This window comes from Haemaphysalis longicornis, unplaced genomic scaffold (assembly GCF_048455015.1).
Source record: "Haemaphysalis longicornis isolate Haplotype H1 unplaced genomic scaffold, Haemaphysalis longicornis Haplotype H1 scaffold_12, whole genome shotgun sequence".
Taxonomy (NCBI): Eukaryota; Metazoa; Arthropoda; class Arachnida; order Ixodida; family Ixodidae; genus Haemaphysalis; species Haemaphysalis longicornis.
This window is the reverse complement of record NW_027526225.1, coordinates 119,077,338-119,096,187: the sequence shown is the minus strand read 5'-3', so window position 1 is coordinate 119,096,187 and position 18,850 is coordinate 119,077,338. Positions and strand designations below refer to the sequence as shown.

The 18,850-nt window shown below is 50.9% G+C and overlaps 1 protein-coding gene across 1 annotated transcript in view; it reads left to right on the top strand.

Annotated features, from left to right (window-relative positions):
• Positions 1–14,473, top strand: part of LOC144163402 (phospholipid phosphatase 2-like) — a 46,289-nt gene extending 31,816 nt beyond the window's left edge. The window contains exons 3-6 of the mRNA XM_077694381.1: positions 2,816–2,976; positions 9,032–9,225; positions 11,732–11,846; positions 13,970–14,473. Of these exons, the coding sequence (XP_077550507.1) occupies positions 2,816–2,976; positions 9,032–9,225; positions 11,732–11,846; positions 13,970–14,458 (959 nt within the window). The 3' untranslated portion in view covers positions 14,459–14,473. The remainder of the gene's footprint in view (positions 1–2,815; positions 2,977–9,031; positions 9,226–11,731; positions 11,847–13,969) is intronic.
• The last annotated feature ends 4,377 nt before the right edge of the window (positions 14,474–18,850 follow it).

The window sequence follows — 18,850 nt, the reverse complement described above, 5'->3', positions numbered from 1 at the left end:
ATACATACATACATACATACATGCATGCATGCATGCATACATGCATACATGCATACATGCATACATGCATACATGCATACATGCATACATACATACATACATACATACATACATACATACATACATACATACATACATACGAGGTCGGCAGTCCACAACGCCAAAGGAGGCATTGGGGTGTTCTTAGGCTCCTTTTTTTACTACGGTTAGTGAAGTCAACATTTTTTAATATACGTAAGAAAGAAAGAAAATTACGCGCCCAGAGTAATCTCGAATGCCTTACCAAAAGGCATTCGAATGTAATATATTCGAACAGAATATATATATATATATATATATATATATATATATATATATATATATATATATATATATATATATATATATATATATATATATATATATATATATATATATATATATATATATATATATATATATACAGAAAGAAATGCCGGCAGTCTACAACGCCAAAGAAGGCATAGGGGAGTGGTTAGATTTTTTTACCGTTATTGACGTTACATTATTTTTTTATTAATTACGTAAGAAAGAAAGAAAGAAAAACACGCGCCCAGAGTGGGGACCGAACCCACGCCTTTCTATTAGATCTCGAATGCCTTGCCAATTCGGCATTCGAGATCTAATCGAAAGGCGTGGGTTCTAACCACTCCCCTATGCCTGCTTTGGCGTTGTAGACTGCCGGCATTTCTTTCTGTATTTCCTAACGAGCCCCTCATTTCCAAACCCTATATATATATATATATATATATATATATATATATATATATATATATATATATATATATATATATATATATATATATATATATATATATATATATATATATATATATATATATATATATATATTCAGTTTATTTACCCCCTGGGCAGAGGCATCTGCCATGAATCTCCAATTATCCCGGCCCTGTGCTAACTGCGACCAATTTATCTCCGCAAACTTCTTGATCTCATCTGTCCATCTAACTTACTTTAGTTTGATTTTCGACTAAATTGATTTTATTTTCTATATTGGAGATTTTTTAAGAAAAACAATTAGATTGTGGGCTACAGAGCACTGGCAAAGAACTGGAACAAATTTTTTTCCCGCGTCGACACAACGAGCAGAAGGACGGACGTCGACCTCCACCGGAGGGTAGCTATAAACAGCTTCGATGTAAAATAACTAGCTCGAGCCAGCCACCTTGTCAAGCGTCTTGTCAGTTGAGCCTTTTTTTTTTTTTTGTGGCCATCTCCGTCTGGGAACTCTCAGAACGACGAAATTATTTTTTTAATGTCACTTTATTGAGAAAATTAGTAGTGGCTTAGCTCTGCTATGCTAGGATATACGTAGCGGGAGCTAACGTTCAGCAATCCAGTTCAATCCAGTCCAGTCCAGTCCAATTCAGTCTAATCCAGTCCAGTCCTGTCCAGTCACTGCTCCTCGCGTAGGCTCAGCACGGCTCTTCACGAGCCACGCGAAACGGCTATCAAGTGGCTCTGCTGCAGCGTCAGACTTGGCTACTGCGCGATTGAGACGCACACCTGGGCACGCGTCGGCGCCAGTGCGTCTTCCGCGGCTATGACGCAACACAATCCACTTTAATCCAATCCAATCCAAATCTAATCCAAGCCAAGCCAAGCCAAACCAATCCAATCCAATGTCCCTCGCGCTTGTGCAGAACGGCCCTTCACGGCTCACGCGAAACTGCTCAACCTCGGCCAGTGTAGCTTACGCTACAAAAATGTTTCATTTTACCCTCTGCTGTGTATAACAACAGATCATACCCTATTCTAACGGAGTATCGCTTAAGGCCAATTTTCTGCTCGAAGGTCTTTGTTATAACTAGGCTATATTGTGCTTGATTTGCTTTGATTGGTTGCCAATGTTGTTCTATAGCCTATCAACGACGCCGATGGATGGGCAAGCAGGGTGACTGAGACTGAGGCTTCCTTACGTTGGTTATGCTGTTGAGTGTGATGTCGCAAGTTGAAGGTGTAAAACTAAACCACCCATCCATACGAAATTTTCGTGCAACGTCGGAGACCCCCAGGTATACTGCAAATTAATTCGTAGCTGGGCTCCTACGGAGCTCCTGATTACATGCCAACGTTCAGCTTCTCTGTAAAGCACATCCCAACGCAAGCAATTCACTCTATCTTCTGGTTTTGTTGTTGGTGATCATGTTCAAGCGACTGCTTTGCGTACAGCGCAGTCGTACATAACCGCGCTTTTTACGCAGAGCGTTCGTTTCGCGTGCTCCTGCCTGAAGATTAGAACAGTGATTGTGGTTTGATTTTGTCAAAACAACGACTCCCATTCGTCGCTGTGCTATACGTGAATTAAAGCGTCAGGCAAATTGTAAAGCGTCAGGCAAAGCGTCAGGCAATTTCCCTGGCGCGTAAAGCGTCAGTCAAATTGTCGTATGGGCTGAGTACTTGCGAGCCTGCACATCACGGATTCAAATTCAAATTTTGCGCCAAAGCTACGCCTAGGCCAGAGGCCTGCTGTAGTTGACGACTCCGGATTAATTTTGATCCCCTGGGGATCTTTGTCGTGCGCCGAAATCTCGATACTTGGCGTTTTGGCTTTTCGTCTCCATCTGAGAAGCAGCCACCGTGGCCGGGACCGAAGCTGCGTCTTTGGGCTCAGCAGCCCAACGTCTTTGTCACTGAGCCACCGCGGTGGATGCCACGGTTTTCTGTCACCACCGTCATGGGCGCTTCGTCGAGTACAGCGGCTTCGGCGTGGCGTATTCCGCGCGCTGTCGTGTGGCTCGGTGGTGACACTCGCTGTCTCTGTGCCCGCATGCAGGTCTGCTGGCGCTGTGCGTGGCCTCCATGCGGGGCGCCCTGATGCCCAAGCAGCTTCCGGGCTTCCGCTGCGACGACCCGCACATCCGACACCCGTTCCGGGGAGACACCATCACGCTCACCCAGATCCTGGCACTCGTCATCGTGCTGCCCGGACCCCTGGTGCGTACACGCCTTCCACGTCGTGGACGAGCCAGGCTCATCAAGCACGCGCATTTCATGTAGTTGCGAGCACGCTGCGTAACGCTGATTAACGCTGTGTCACAGCTCGCTGTTTAAAGCTGTGTAACGCTGGGAAATGTTGGGAAGATCTGGGTAATGCTTGGAAACGTTGGGAAACGCTGGGTAATGCTGTGTAAACCTGTGGGGAGGGGGTAATGCGTGCTTCGACAACGGCCCGGCACAGTACAGCGGCCCTGCCCGCGTCGACTGTTTTCGGTATCATTCCAAACCCAATGTCCGGAGCAGGTATGACTCTCTAACTTATCAAATTTTACTTAAGAAGCGTCATTTTTGAGTACCGTGTTCCCCACCCGCCGTGATGGCTCAGAGGTTTAGGCGGCGTGTGGGTGAGCCCAAGGACGTGGGTTCGATCCTGGCCGCGGCGGCCCTTCTTCTGACGGAGCTCGTGAAAAACGAAAACGCCCGTGTGTCGAGATTTAGGCTCACTTTGACTCTCCTGGGCTGTGAGGCGTATTCTAGGGGAGGGCTCCGGATTCCTTTTGGCCACTTTAACTTCATTAACGGCGATCTTCAACGTGCGCTTAAATCTCGACACACGGGCGCTTTCACTTTTCTCGCCCATCAGAAAAACGGCCGGCCCGGCTGGGAATCGAACCCGCGTCCTTGGGCTTATTAACCCGGAGTCCTTCCCTAGCCAACGTGCAGCTGCGGCTCGTAAAACACCTAAAATCAGCATTAGATAGCCGTGCTCTCAAAAACCTCGGGGCTAGAGAATTTTATGCCAAAACTTTTCTTCACCGCGGTGCTTGTGTCAACTGGGTCAACTGTAGTAATTACGACGAACTCGAAGGGGCCTTGATAATTTGGTTGTCTTACCAGAAGCCCTCCCCCCAAAAAGAAGCGACAACACGCCCAGGTGCATAATATCTTGCTTCAATCAAGACGGTGAAAGAAGTAGACTTACAATGTGGAGGACGAGGGGGGACAAATGTTGTTTGAGTGCGCAACTTGCTAGAATAATGCTTTCAACTGCTCTTGCCTGGTTTTGTCCAGTTCAAGCGGTGACGGACAGCTTACACCCGCTACCTCAAGCGACGCAGCAGAGACAGAGAGGGAACTCCTCGATTTCTCGGTGGTGACGCGGTGGGACTCGCGACGCGAACTGACGGAAACTCACATGCTCCCGCTGAGAAACGGCATTGGTCAGGAGAGCTGTTACGTTCGCGAACCGGAAGTCTCCGTCGTCTCTTTTTTTTTTTTTACTTTTTAACACGCAAGTGTTTTATTCCCCGATACACAAACATTTGAGTGACGACATATCCGTCACGGAAGTGACACCAGTACAACGAAGCAAGTAAAGCGGCTTGTAAAGGGTGCACCCCTGCACACAGGGTCTTATTGCGGGGAAGCAACCTTTAGAACCAAAGAGTGCGTTATACTTAGGATTGTTCGTTTTCTGGCCGGGACAACCAAGATTTCACTGACGTCATATCCGTCACGGAAATTACCTTTGCCGAAGCGACCCGCCAGCAGGACGTCGCTCGCCAAGCGCACCCACAAGACAGCCGCCGACCTGCAAATCAAGCCCAGCTGCAGATTTCGCTACACATTTCACTTTCGTGTTTTACCGATTCCTATGACAGACGAATCACCCACAATTTTTTTATCCTCCTAGTTTTGCGCCTCTCTTCTCCAGAGGAGAGCGTCCACAAAACTTGCCCTCGCTCTTGTTTTCTTTGCTTTGCCGCCGGCTCCGCGGGTTGAAGGGTGGAAGAGGCGGTAGCTTTATCCGCTTGTTTTTTTCTTGCGCTGTACAACCGCTACTGCCCGGCGCAATACTCCAACTCATGCAAACAGTGCGGAAATAGGGCAGACCTGCAACATATGGTCTAAGCTTGCCCCAACAAGGGATACAGAAATCAAAGGAATAAAGGTCAGAAATTAACGATCACCATTAAAACCTCTCAGGGATACTGCTCGGCTCGGAACCGGGAGAGCACGTCCGTCTGGTCCCGATGGCCGAGGCCGCCGCTAGGGCAGAAGGACTCCTGGCTGCCGACTGACTGAGGGGGTAGGGGGGCTCTCACCAAGACTGATTCTCTTCCCTGGCTCCCATCTATGGACACATAAATTCTCTCACTCGCCCGCTCCGTTCCTCCTGGGTGCGAATTTGCTTCACGCTGTGGTTTTCTTCCAATTTTCTGTCCCTCGGTTCTCGAGAATGCCCAGTCGCACCCCGCCAAGCCTGCCGTGTTCGCCAACAGTGGGGGTCACCCAGAAATTTGTTCGTCTTAACCGAAGAGTGCGTGCAAGGCTTTTCGTCTGAAGCGCATTTTTTTTTTTTTTTTTTGCATTGGGTCTATGGAAAACCGAACTAACGTTTTCACGTTGTTCGGCATAAGCGAGAATTCGTCTTAACCGCGTTCGTCTTAACGGGAGTTTACTGTATAGACAAGACGACATGTGTGTTTCTACGATCGGGCTGTGATTGTGGGGTGGCAAGAAAGCGAGTGTGACAGAAAAAGGTGCACGAAAGAGCGACTCTTAAATAAGGCTTGCCCTAACGAAGGGGAATGAAGAGAAATAGGGCACGGAAAGGGTCGATATATACATTTAGGGAGGTGTGGTGGGAGGAAAGGGAGATAATACATACAGGCGGAAAGGGAGTTTTTAGTTGGAGCGGGCGAATGATTTGGGAGAAGGAATACAAAAAAACAATAATGAAAAGTGCACAAAAGGGCGAGCTATGGAAGACAGGCGTCATGGGCGTCTGGCGCTACAATCAGAAGTCCGGGGACCAAAAAAAGGAAGTCAGCAGAAGAAGACAAGTCAGCACGCACATTTATAGGGGAACTTGGCCACACGGGCTAAGGATTTTTAGTAAAAAAACAAAGGTTGGAAGTGAAGAAAGTACGCAAACACACACTTTTAGACATGCAGATGTGCGCGGTGAAACGTTCCGAACTGAAAGTCGGAACGCAGCCTTCACCCGAAACGAAAAATACCCCGACTATCTGCACGGATTAGGTTGGTAAAGTCACTGCGCTGTGGAGCGCGCGATAACACCTAAATGAGCTACTCGGAATTCCAAAATGTTGAGTTGAGTTGTGTACATATATATATATATATATATTATTTGGTTAGGTTTATTGGTAGGACGGCAGACAGGCGTGGAAACCCAGGCATGCTTATCTGAGTCCGAAGGTGTCCTGCCGTGCGCGCTCAGCTCTCGTACTCTCGTGTCGACACATTGATGATGATGATCTTGTGGCTTCCAATGATTATCATGCAGGTCGCATGCGGGTACGACGCTCCGCTATTGATTCTTTCTACTTCACTGCTATGCGGCATCGCTGGTAGCGTAACGTCGATGGTGGCTAGTGTTTCTCCTATATATATATATATATATATATATATATATATATATATATATATATATATATATATATATATAACTTGAAAGGAATGACACGGAGAGTGCACGTGACACTGTGGTCGTGCAGGTGCAGTTTAGTCGGCGATAAGTATCTTCGCAAAGGTAGGAAAACACGTGTACCTTTCTGCAGACGCCACGTGTGTAGATGCATCGGTAGCTCTATACCTGCCGGTTATACGTATACGGTCGTTCACCGTGTTGGCGTAATCGCCCGAAAAGAAAGTTACTCATTTTTCTGGCGAATGATTAATATTCAATGCAGGAATCTCGCATGCACAGAGGCGAAATTTTCTGGTCTACCTTGTGGGATGATGTATTAGGCGCAACGCATCCTTGAGGGCAAAAAACGAACAAGACCTTGTTACTTAGCTGAGTGTATTGACCGACGACGTCTATGCATTTACACTTCGACGATGCCGCGTGACCCGTATGAAATATATTTATATAGTCTGATTGATTGATTGTGGGGTTTAACGCGCCGACGCAACGCAGGCGATGAGGCGCGCCGTAGTGGAGGGCTCCGGATTAATTTTGACCACCTGGGTATCTTTATCGTGCGCCGAAATCTCGTACACACGGACGTTTTTTTTTCTTTTCGCCTCCATCAGAAAAGCGGCCGCCGCGGCCGGGAATCGAACCCGCGACTGTGCTCAGCAGCGCAACGCCTTAGCCACTGAGCCACCGCGGCGGGTGGATGGATGGCTTGTAAAAGATGCGAGAGTTGTATTATGGCTATATTAAATAGGAGGGGAGAGATTACTGATCCTTGAGGGGTGCCACGACGTCCAGCGCGCAATGCATTGCAACTGCAATCGCTGAATCCTACAGTGGCGTTAGGGTTATTTTTTTGCTTTTGAGCATTTCTTACGAGTAGACGAGGGTATGAGGGGATGTCTTGTTCTGTACAGTGCAATTATACATACATGCATGGCCTTTTTCAATGAACAGCTGAATACCTTTTATATACCCTTTCAACACCCTAAGAAAAACCAAGGGTGTTGAAGTTGATTAACACCCTTTTTTCACACAAGAAGGGTGTAGAGCTAGAAAAAAAATGGCTCCAATCCTTACTGTGAAGGTGGTTAGAAATAGAAGCTGTAAACGACACCCATAACCATTGCCTATGCGACGTCACTTCAATTCACACACTTGGCTCTACAAAGAGTGAAGCCAGAAATTCTGCCAGCCGTTACCTGGAATTCGCGGGGGCGGCGTCCCGAACACAGCAGCAGCGTTGGGGTCGGCCGGGCTAGAGCGCCGGACGACGGCGCCGCTGTATCCCAGCCGTGGGTCGGAAGAAAGAAAGCGAAGAGGAGCGTCTTTGGAAGAGTGAGGCAGCGGACCCTAGCCATCCTGATGTGCTATAGCTTGGGGCTATTGGGGCTACACCACCGCGCGACACAAGCGCAGTCACCGAAGCAATTCGGCATGTGAACTTAGTGATTCCCATTTATACCGATTTGAATTAGTTAGTTTAGTAAGTTTGAGAATTGCAGGAAAGCTGAAGGAACTTTTATCATCGCTATTTATCAGAACCAGTTGCTACTTTCGCCTTTTGTAATACTTCTTAAAACAACCGAATTGGTAATCACCAATTTAGAAAACGGAGTCTTATTCGTGGCAAGCAGTGCGCAAAAGGTGGCGTTTCTCTAGCGGCCAGATGTCTGTATGTGGTCTCTACATTTTGTTTTCCCGCCCTGCAAACCAATCCTTAACGTATGTTTGCCGTGCGACCACTTTTTTCCGTCGTGCGCGGGCTACCCTGGGGGTGCTGTCGAACAAGTTAATCAAGCTGTGCGAAGGCACCGCTCAATGGACGCGAAGCTGCAGCAAAACAGGCCCCAAACAACCGTCGCTAAAGCAGACAACAAAGCCGCACCGCTGACGCTGCCGCCGGCGAGCAGGCACTTCCGCGCGGGGAACGCTGGGTAATCCGCCGCGCCATCTCTAGTTTGCTCCGTGAGTGAAACCTTCCGCCCTTCTCCCTCCACCCTCCACCGCCTCCTACGCGTTAAGAATTTGTGATCCAGCGCGCCACGAAAGAACCGTTGGCTGGTAGAGCTAGGAAGCCTAATAATTTGCTTTCAAAAGGGCCTTGAGATTCAAGAAAAAGGGTGTAATGAGCTCCCAACACCGTTTTCCACTTATCCTACACCCTTTTTGGCCAAAAAGGGTGTAAAAAAGTTATGTGTGGGTCGTTCAGCTCAGCGTGAGTGCCAGTTAAGCTGATCATACACACATCGCGACGCTTTACACTAGGGCGCTCAGTGTAGGTCACACCAGTGTATCACAGTGCGGTGCATATGTGGTACATCATTCGTCTTGCTCGAGGTCGTAGTGGGTGATTTTCGGCAGGCTCACTTCGATGCATATTGATGCTTTCCACGCGTGTACAGTACAGTGAACCCTCGTTATTACGATCTCCTGGAACAGGAAACTGACCTCGTTATAAGCGACATTTCCTTAAAACCGGAGATGATTTGCTCGTTATGTTGCACTAGCGTGAGAAACTGTAGAACACTTTGAATAAAGCCATGCTTTGTACAAGGCGATTTGGTTATAACGAATGAGTGTATGTCTTTCGCCGCGCATGTGCAGTTGCTGCTTGTGGAGCGGTGGACGGGCGGCCCCGTGCGCTGGCCGCTGGTCCGGTCGGCGCTCCGCCACTACGTCCTCGGCCTGGAGCTGGTCTCCGTGGCCATCGAGGTGGTCAAGTCCCTGGTGACCAAGCCGCGGCCGCACTTCCTAGACTCCTGCCGGCCCGACTGGGACAAGCTCGACTGCTCACAGGGGTGAGTCCGAAACGTCACTTGATGACGAGATCGACAGCGTGTCCCCGCAGGTTAGGCTAGTTCACGTCGTATTTCCGCCTTTTCGCAGGGCGGTAATGTATCATACCTGCCTGAGTGTACCTAAAAGCGCATTTTTTTAATAGCGAAAGCCCCACTAAGGCATATCTCGCAAGATCATTCATCGCGTCGCAATGACCTTGAGCCGCCGGAGTGCAAGTGTGGCAGGTGTGACATCACGCCACGGGTTCGGCGGCGTGCTGCACGCAGTTTTTGAAAGTTCACTTGGTATTTCCGCCTTTTCGCGGTTCGGTAGTGTGGAAAACCTACAATATACCTATAAGAGTGAGATTTTTTATTGCACCGTAGCTCACGGAATCTTCTTACTCCCGAAATTTTCTCGTTTTTACTGCTTGTGGGTTTTTATGGACGTTTAGTTTTGCTTTTGTTAGGTTTATTTGCGTCAGTGAAGCCGGCTAATTGCAATCGAGGACGCGTACTTACCAGCTTTCCGGTAGTTCCGGTTTAAACGCTACTCGAACTCGAATATATAGTAGGGGTGGGCGATTGATCGATTAATGCCCGTGTGGACGAAATTTCGGCGCACTTTAAAGTTCCCCAGGTGGTCAAAATTAATCCGGAGCCCTATGACGCGCCTCATCGCCTGCGTTGCGTCGGCGCGTTAAACCCATCAATCAATCAATCAATCAATCAATCAATCAATCAATCAATCAATCAATCAATCAATCAATCAATCAATCAATCAATCAGTTGATCGAATCGCCTTGCGATTAATCGATTGATGCTTTATTCGCGAATATTTTGTAACCGGTTGATTGGCTGAAGTCATGGGAGCAAATTGAAACAAGAGTGCCGTGTTGAAATTGTGCGTAAACGTGTCGAGGATCATATCCGTGTTCAAATAACCCGCCTGACGTCACAACAGAAAAGGATGCAACTGTGCTCAGAGGTGATAGTGATTAAAACCAAAGGCTCATAGCCAAGACAGACAAGAAAATGGCTACTATTAATACAAATTTACTCGGTACAAAAATCGGCGAGCGGGCATTTGCGCCGTTCGGCCGCTGTATGTATTATGTATGGCGTTAGTAAACCACGACTAATCGGTCTCCTCTGCAATTACGGCGGGTGCATATGATCCTGATTCAATAAACGGTGCGAATGTCGAATAATGACGAACGCGGTGAAATGCGTCTCGCCCGTGTCAGCGCCATGATTATGACCTGCTTTGAATTGAGCATATGGATCTTGTTTTTATTAGTGTAGTATTATGTATATTTATAAATTATTGGTTGGTCATTTTTCTTCCTAAACCAACGCAACCTATTAATCGATCAGTTAAACGTTTGGAGCCAGTCGATTAATCGGATTAAAATTTTTTACCGACGCCGAGCCCTAGTAATAGCGCTGAGAGTTTCAGCGACCTATCATTTCTACCACCTTCCTTTCCATCTGCCTTATGGCGCTTACTTCCCTCTCCTCCAAACAAAAAAAAAAAAGAGGGAGAAGAACAAATAGAATATATAAGCGCTTTTAGAACATTTTTTTTGACGCCGCCCACTACCGTCTCCCGCGTCGGACGGTTCCAGGGCCCTAGCTTCCGCGGCCATCTTAATTAAGAAGTGACAACTGGGCTGGTTGGTATTGCATTTGCAATGTCTTGACGGTAGCGCACTTGCAGATGGTTACAATGTTAGGTTGCTTCAACATAAACGTTCTTCAGGAGGAAACTATACTCACACGCGGCTCAGCACTGTTCAGAGTGCAGAGGTGAGCCTGCGTTCTGCAGGAAACAGTGCAACTATCGGTGCGCGGGGACAAGTCGACATGCGAGGTTATCGAGGCATATATAACAATATAAAAAAGGGAGTGTGGTGCATTAGTGTACCTTCGTTTCATCCACGTGAAAGTGAGATTGAATTTTTAAATCGCTCTCTGTTAAAGATAAAACGCGCATTCATTCGTGCTTGTCACATTTGGAAATATAACACGATGGGTTGTGACGTATATTTGATGTGTGGTCACATGAGTTTTAGATTGAAGTATTTAAACGTGTGTCTGTCCTAATAAAAAAATCAGTTCCGAGTCAGCGCTGTGGTTTGTCGTCTCCTTTCTTAGTGTCCGGGTGTGAGTGCGCTACTATTCAAAATGTTCCTAATCTTAAAGGAACACTTAACTGAATTAGTGACTGCATCGTTCGCCTCAATTTGAACTGTATCGGTTACATAACTAAAGTCTGTCTGGCGTCATTGGCGTTAATGATGATGTTGCGTGCGGGAAAGGGGTGGGGGGGCGGGGGGCGCGTCTATTCGCCGCGCCCACATGGTTCCGACGACGCGGCGTCGACTGTCAGTCGCACGGGAAACAGGATCACTTTTCCGCACGTGTGTCTCACACTTGACGCGCAAATCGCATGCCAAAAGTGTGGTGTCCTTTTGTTGAGTGTATATTTATAACCTTCCGTTTTCGTCACCGGGCGCGTTCGCAGCTTGGTGACGCAGTACCAGTGTGCCACCGATGAAGCCTGGATCCTGGTGGACATGTACAAATCATTCCCGTCGGGTCACTCGGCGCTGGGCTTCTATCTGTTCACCTTCGTTGCGGTGAGTGGTAGCGCGTTCAAACAAGTGGTGTTTGTCTCCGCATCAAGAACGCCAGTGCAACAGATCTATTTCTTCTTTTTCGACGCATACGCTCACTGTTTACTGTAAAAGGGACTTTTAAAGCTGGCGAGGTTGTCGTTTCGGCGAGTTGGCTCGTACAGTCGGTGAAGCGCCTGCCTGTAACATCGATTTCAACTTCAACGAATGATATCTGAACACTGTCGAAACATACTCGTTGAAAACATGCTGGTGCCAGAGGCTTAGACAACGGAACGCCGCAGTAGTTTTCTTCAAATCCCGCTCGGGCAAGGCAGGAGGATAAAGCTGAAAGTACGAAAGCTGTGTTACACACGCGCGTTTCACCTACTGTAGTTGCAAGGATTAGCGCTGAGGAAAAACAAAGCACGTAAACGCGGAAAGACGCACAGTGCGCAACTTATCTTTCCGTGTTTTGGTTTCTTGTCTTTCTTGTAGCGCTTTCAAATTTTTGCAATTTTCAAAAATATCGCAGTATTGTCACAAAACGACGCTTGGGCAACCCCTTCGCTGCTATGCAGTGGTCACTAATGTCGAGATGCAGAATTTCTTTTTTTTTCTACGACCCGATTGTCCCCCCGAACAAAGACCTTCGAAGGGTCCGAAACGTCGGCGTTTGCTCCTGTGAGTGATTTGAATAGAAAGTGGAAAAGAAGTGGACTGGGGGTATTTTGAACTGGTCTGGGCGCTAACCAGCACAAAACCCAGTCCGGGGGAAGGGGAGAGGGGGAATGAAAGGGTGTAGGCGAGAACAAACGAGGACAGAGAAAGAGGGAGAGAAAGAAAGAGAGGAGTGCGGTGCTACAACAATAGCGAGTTTTAGCAGTCCGTCCGTTCCATTCGTTACGTTGCTACCGGGTTGACCCGGACCGGTCTGCGCCTGCGCGCGCGGAAGGGCGAGGAGGCGCGGACATGGCGAAGGCAGGACAGCGGAACTAATCCCCCTACCGTGACGAATGCCGGAGTGCCCAGAGGGGTCCCGGTCAACACGCTAGCGTATACGTACGCGACGGAACGGACGGACTGCTAAAACTGTAATGGCGTAAGGCTGGCCGGCACGCGTTGGGCTACAGCCTTTTGGTGAGGTCGGTCTCCTCGAGGAAGGCCAGGATGAGTCGGAATGCTTCCCGCCGGATGCCGTTGGGACCCGTCGGGAACAGCAGGTCCGACAGGGTGTGGCTGGGCAGCCCGAGACGCTGGAGTGCGGCCCGAAGCTCTGCTCTCGGGCCATCGTGCTGGCGGCAGGAGCAGAGCAGGGGCTCCAGGGTCTCGGGTTCTGGGCAGTGGGCACATGTGGGCGACGACCGGCGGCCATGTCGGTGCAAGCGGGCTGCCACGTTGCAGCAATCAAGCCGCATGCGGAGGAGTATGGAGCGGGCGGCCTGGTGCGGCCAGGCCGCCCGCTGGTGCGGCCAGGCAGGACCCTTGGAGCCTGACCGCTGATTACTCTGGGGTCCGAGTGCATGGTCTCCTCGCCATGCAGCTATATACACTGCGCGGTGCGGCTTCCGGCGCCGGTTTTAGGGGCGAAGCACCTTAAGGCCGAGGATTGTCTGTCCGGCGTCCGTGCTCACGGCACAGCACCGTGTAAATCGAAACATCTGTGAACAAATGATTCACAAAAGGTGAACAAGAACAAAATAAAAGGTTCACAAAAGGCGTGAGAGAGAGAGAGAGAGAGAGAGAGAGAGAGAGAGAGAGAGAGAGAGAGAGAGAGAGAGAGAGAGAGAGAGAGAGAGAGAGAGAGAGAGAGAGAGAGAGAGAGAGAGAGAGAGAGAGAGAGAGAGTGCTCCTGGAGAGCCGTGCTGCGCATGCGCGAGAAACATTGGATTGGATTGAATTGGATTTGGATTGAAATAGATTGGATTGTACCGCATTGGATTAAATTGAATAATATTGGATTGGATTGGAAATCGTTTTAGCAGCAGTAAGCACTCCCATGGGTGACTTACAGTAAGAACAATTCCCAGTGCTTCGCCCACTCGTCATGATTTACTTTGTGAAGATGCGTGAATTTTTTTGCTTAGTGGGCCACGTAGGGTTATCGCATCAAAACCTACTTAACTAACTACTCTCTGCCGCTGCAGGCGTACTGCACGGTGCGGCTTCCGGCGCTGGCGTCCCGGTGGTCGCGCGGCGGCTGCCGCCTCCTCCAGCTGTGCCTGTTCCTGCTGGCGTGCGCGTGCGCCGCATCGAGGATCTACGACCGCAGGCACCACCCCGTGGACGTCGTCACGGGAGGACTGCTGGGAGTCCTCGGGGGACTGGCCACCGTAAGATCATGCGCATGCGCTGGCAGCAAAGTTGTCCGCACTCTAACGCACATTGTGTTTTTCTGGTTCTCACGCTCGCTGTATACACACAACTCCACTTCACTGTCCTCTAATTGCACCCTACTCTGTGCTCTCTTTTGTTTAACTCTGCTCTCCACCGCTGCACTGTATTCCCTGCTATCCTTCTACTTACGGTCTAAGACTCACAGCGGACAGTCCGCGGGTTGTCAGAGGATTCTTGCGCGGCACAGGAAAAAAGGATACCGATCGCTTCTCGAGGAGTTCGCTGGGAGTCCTGTGTGACGGTCGCACATCGCCACTGACTGCCGCGTACAACCCATGCGCACGCAGAAACGTGTTCCCAGGTAGAAGCGGGCGGCAGACACTTCGCGTGGCACGAAGAAAGGCCAAGCACGCGCGGAATGTGCGGAAGCACGCGCGGAAGAATGTTAATCTGCAGAAGAATGTTAATCCCCGAGGGCTTGCGGGGTGACGCGCCCACGCGCAGAGCGATGACCGGCCGGTTCCCCAACGAGCTCGTCCTTACCCCCCCTGTGCGTAACCCAAGGAGGGTATAAGAAGGCTAGCGAACGAGGCCGGAGGGCTCTTTTCCCGACTGGACATCATCTGGCCGGGCCGAACGAGGCAGCCGCCCGTAGGAGTAATCCGATCGCGCGCTCCCCCCACTTCAACCCGGGACCAGCCAGCCAGCGGTCACATCTCGGGTCCACGATCTGCCAGGAGCACGGACCGCCTACGCCGACCGACACGAGAATTCCGGCACCCTCCCGAACGGCCCTGCTCGAGCACGTGCACCCTGCAGCGCCGCGCCTGAACGACTTCTCGGCTCCACGACCCAGCGCCAGCCGCCCTACAGGGTCCCAGCCTCTCAACGGGTGAGCGCACCGGCACCAGCGCTAACTATTGTTAATTAAATTGTACCTTTGAGCCTGCGTTGTCTCTTTTCCCCTCAACTCTGCGTGGACCCACCTAGTTGGTAGAGTGACGCCATCTCCCCTCCGGGGAGCGTCACAAGTGGTGGCAGCGGTGGGATTCACTTAACTTAAATCGCAGAGTATAGGCGTGGGACTCCACCCCCACGCCTGAGGGGAAACGAGGCACCATGAACGAGGCCACTATGACCCAAGCGAGTGTGTTAGGCGCGAGTGTCATGGCGTTAGGGGGGATGGTTCCATCATTTACAGGGGATGGTAACGGGATAACCATCCAGGACTTCCTACGTGTTCTCGAACAGGTGGGGGGTCTTGGTGGCTGGACAGAGGCGCAGATGACAGGTATTGCACGCTGCAAAATGGTCGGTGCGGCCTATAACTTTGCGTGGCACGAGGAGGCTGTTGCTGCAGCGGCGACTTTCGCCGAGTTTAAAGCTCTAGCCACGAAAAGGTTCGATACAGAGCCAGAGTACGTGAAGCTCCAAAGGTTTTTGTCCGCCGGACAAAAGGACGGGGAAGACGTCCAGTCGTTCGCGACTAGGCTCCGCGCGTTGGGCAACGCGGCCGTGGGAACGCAGGACGGCACCGAGACTGAAGTAAAGCGCGAGCTCCGCAAAGAGCTTCTGAATGAGCAGCTTCGCACTCAGTTCTTGAATGGGCTGCGAGACCCGGTCCGCAGGTTCACACTTTCTCGTGACCCCAAGAATTTCCAAGAGGCCATCGACGCGGCTGTGAGGGAGGAGAGAAATGAGCGAACAGTAAATGGCGGTCGCACGCCGGTCAGAAGCGTGCAGGAAGGCGAGAGGGAAGCTGAAGAGCTCCACGCACGGCTCGAAAGGGTCGAACGCTTGTTGGAATCTAGCATTGCGCTACAAAATGAACAAATGCAGCAAAAAGACAGGCGTCGCGACAACAAGACGGGACGGCCGACTTGCTATTCGTGCGGCGAGCGTGGACACTTTGCTAGGAACTGTAGGCAGCGCGCGCCCCCCCAGGGCCAACCGCGAAGGGACAACCAGGTAAGCGCGGATAATCCCGCGGGAAATTCCGCTTCTCGGTCGAACCAGGGAAACTAGTCGAGCCCCCTTTGGGCGCACGCGCGCTGGAGGGAAGCAAAGGGGGCATTCAAGAGTTCACAGTGAACATTTGCGGAGAGGCTAGCCCGATAATAGAGTGTGAAATAGGGGGAGCAGCTATGAAATGCCTGATTGACACGGGATCAAAAGTAAGCCTCCTCAAAGAGAGCGCTCTAAACGACGTTTTGCCCGACTGGCGAACGAGATTCCGGTCGGTAGAGCAGAGAACAAGCCTAGTGGGCATCACGGGCGACCGTTTGGAAATCGTAACATGCTGTGAAGTGCCCTTGAAATTAGGGGAACGCATTGTTACGGCGACGTTCTTCGTCTGCACAGAGAGAGCCAGGCTGCCGGTGGCTGGTCTAATCGGACAGAACATCCTTTCGGAAGAAAAGGTAGACTTGCTCCTAAGCAGAGGCGCCATCAACCTAGGAGGCATCGACATTCCCATTCTAAACTGGGCGGGGGGAAACAAGAAGACAGGCGGACGCGACGACTGGCATTCTTGCGACGGCGCGCCTATCCGCCTCACCAAGGAAAGCTTACTGCCCCCATTGAGCGAGTGCGTGCTGGTGGGGGAGGTAACTTGCGAGCTGGCTAGGGGACAGTTGGGTGTAGCGGAGAGCGGCCCCCTTGAGGTGTCTGGAGTTGCCGGCGCTTACGGTTTAGTTAGAGCTACCGAGACTGGCAAGGTCCCAGTGCGCGTCGTGAACACCACGCGTCAGGAGATTAAGTTGCCTCGCAACAAACTCATCGGTGTCCTCAGGCCAGCGGTGGTAGCCGAGAGGCCAGCAGAAGAGACTGTTTGCCGGCGTGTAGACGAGGTCGACCTCTTTAGCCGCTTTGATCTCTCACACGTGGCCGAACCAGATAAATCTAAACTTCGGGAATTAATCTCCGAGTTCGGCCCCGCTTTTTCTACCAGCGGCACAGATATCGGCCACTGTGAGGTGATCAAACACAGAGTTTCGACTGGCGATGCGGCTCCGGTCTACCGCCGTACGTATCGGATCCCCTACTCCAAAAGAGACGAGATGGAACGGCAGGTTAACGAGCTGCTCGACGCGGAGATAATCGAACACTCTACTTCTCCATGGGGTGCTCCGGCGCTATTGGTCGAAAAGCCAGATGGATCGTACCGCTTCGTCGTTGATTACCGCGACTTGAACCGTGTGACTCGCATCGACCCTTACCCACTCCCGAACATTTTGGAGACATTGTCAGAGCTCGGTTCTGCGAGATTTTTCACGGTAGTGGACATGGCCTCCGGGTATTGGCAGATTGAGATGCATGAGCACGACAAAGAAAAGACGGCGTTCAACACGCCTTCAGGGCATTACCAGTGGCGACGCATGCCTATGGGCCTCGTAAACAGCGCGGCGGTATGGCAGCGTACGGCAGACGTAATCCTCGCCGGTCTTTTGGGGAAAGTGTGTCATGTATATCTGGACGACATAATCGTGTACAGCAGCTCATTCGAGGACCATCTAGACGACCTGCGTAACGTTTTCCAGAGAGTGCGTGCAGCCGGTCTCAAACTGAAACCATCCAAATGTCAATTCCTGCGCCCCGAAGTTAGGTACCTAGGACACATCGTATCAGCGGAGGGAGTACGACCTGACCCGTCCAAAATACAATGCGTTCAGGAGTTTCCAGAGCCCAGAACAAAGACAGAAGTCAGGCAATTTCTGGGTCTTCTGTCCTATTATCGGCGACACATTCCCCAGTTTGCTGAACAGGCGCGCCCTTTAACTCAGCTCACAACCAAGAAACCATTCAGCTGGGGTGAGGAGGAGCAAGCAGCTTTCTCGGCCATGAAGCGCAAGCTGACCGAGGCTCCCTTGCTGAAGTTTCCGGATTTCAGCAGGCCGTTCACACTTGCGACAGATGCCTCCAAGGTGGCGGTAGGGGCGGTGTTATCACAGGAGTTCGATGGGAAGGAACACCCCGTGGCGTACGCGAGTCGGCAGCTGAACCCCGCGGAGCAGAAATATGGTGCTACCGAGCAGGAGTGCCTTGCCGTAGTTTGGTCCGTGCGCCACTTCCGGTGTTTCCTATACGGACGGCACTTTAAGATTGTCACCGACTGCCAGCCGCTCAAGTGGCTCATGAACGCTCGTGACCCCAGCTCGAGGCTGGCAAGGTGGAACCTCCTTCTACAGGAGTACGACTATGAAGTCATCCACAGGGCGGGTAAAACGAATCAGAACGCTGACACTCTGAGCAGGATGCCAGTCCGGGCACTCGACATTTTCGTGCCATCGGTGGAGGAGGCCCGCATGAAACGGGAGCAGTTCGACGACCCCGGCGTTCAGAAAATTGTCAAATCACTTAAAGCAGGCGACGGTGAGGGACAATATTATGTGGACGACGGGGGTCTGCTGAGGTTCAGGGAAAAGGCGGGAGGAGGTACGGGGCGTTTAGTAGTGCCTGCCTCAATGAAAGGCGAGCTCCTACGTGTACATCACGATGCTCCGTACGCTGGCCACTCAGGGGCACGTAAAACCCGCCAGAGGATAGGCATGACGTACTTCTGGCCGGGGATGCGGAGGGACGTGCTGGATTACTGTCGGAAGTGCCCCTCTTGCGCTCTCCATAAAACGCCTAAGAACCGAAAGCGTGCTCCTTTGCAGGTGTTCGAGGAACTTAGCGCGCCTTTCCAGCGC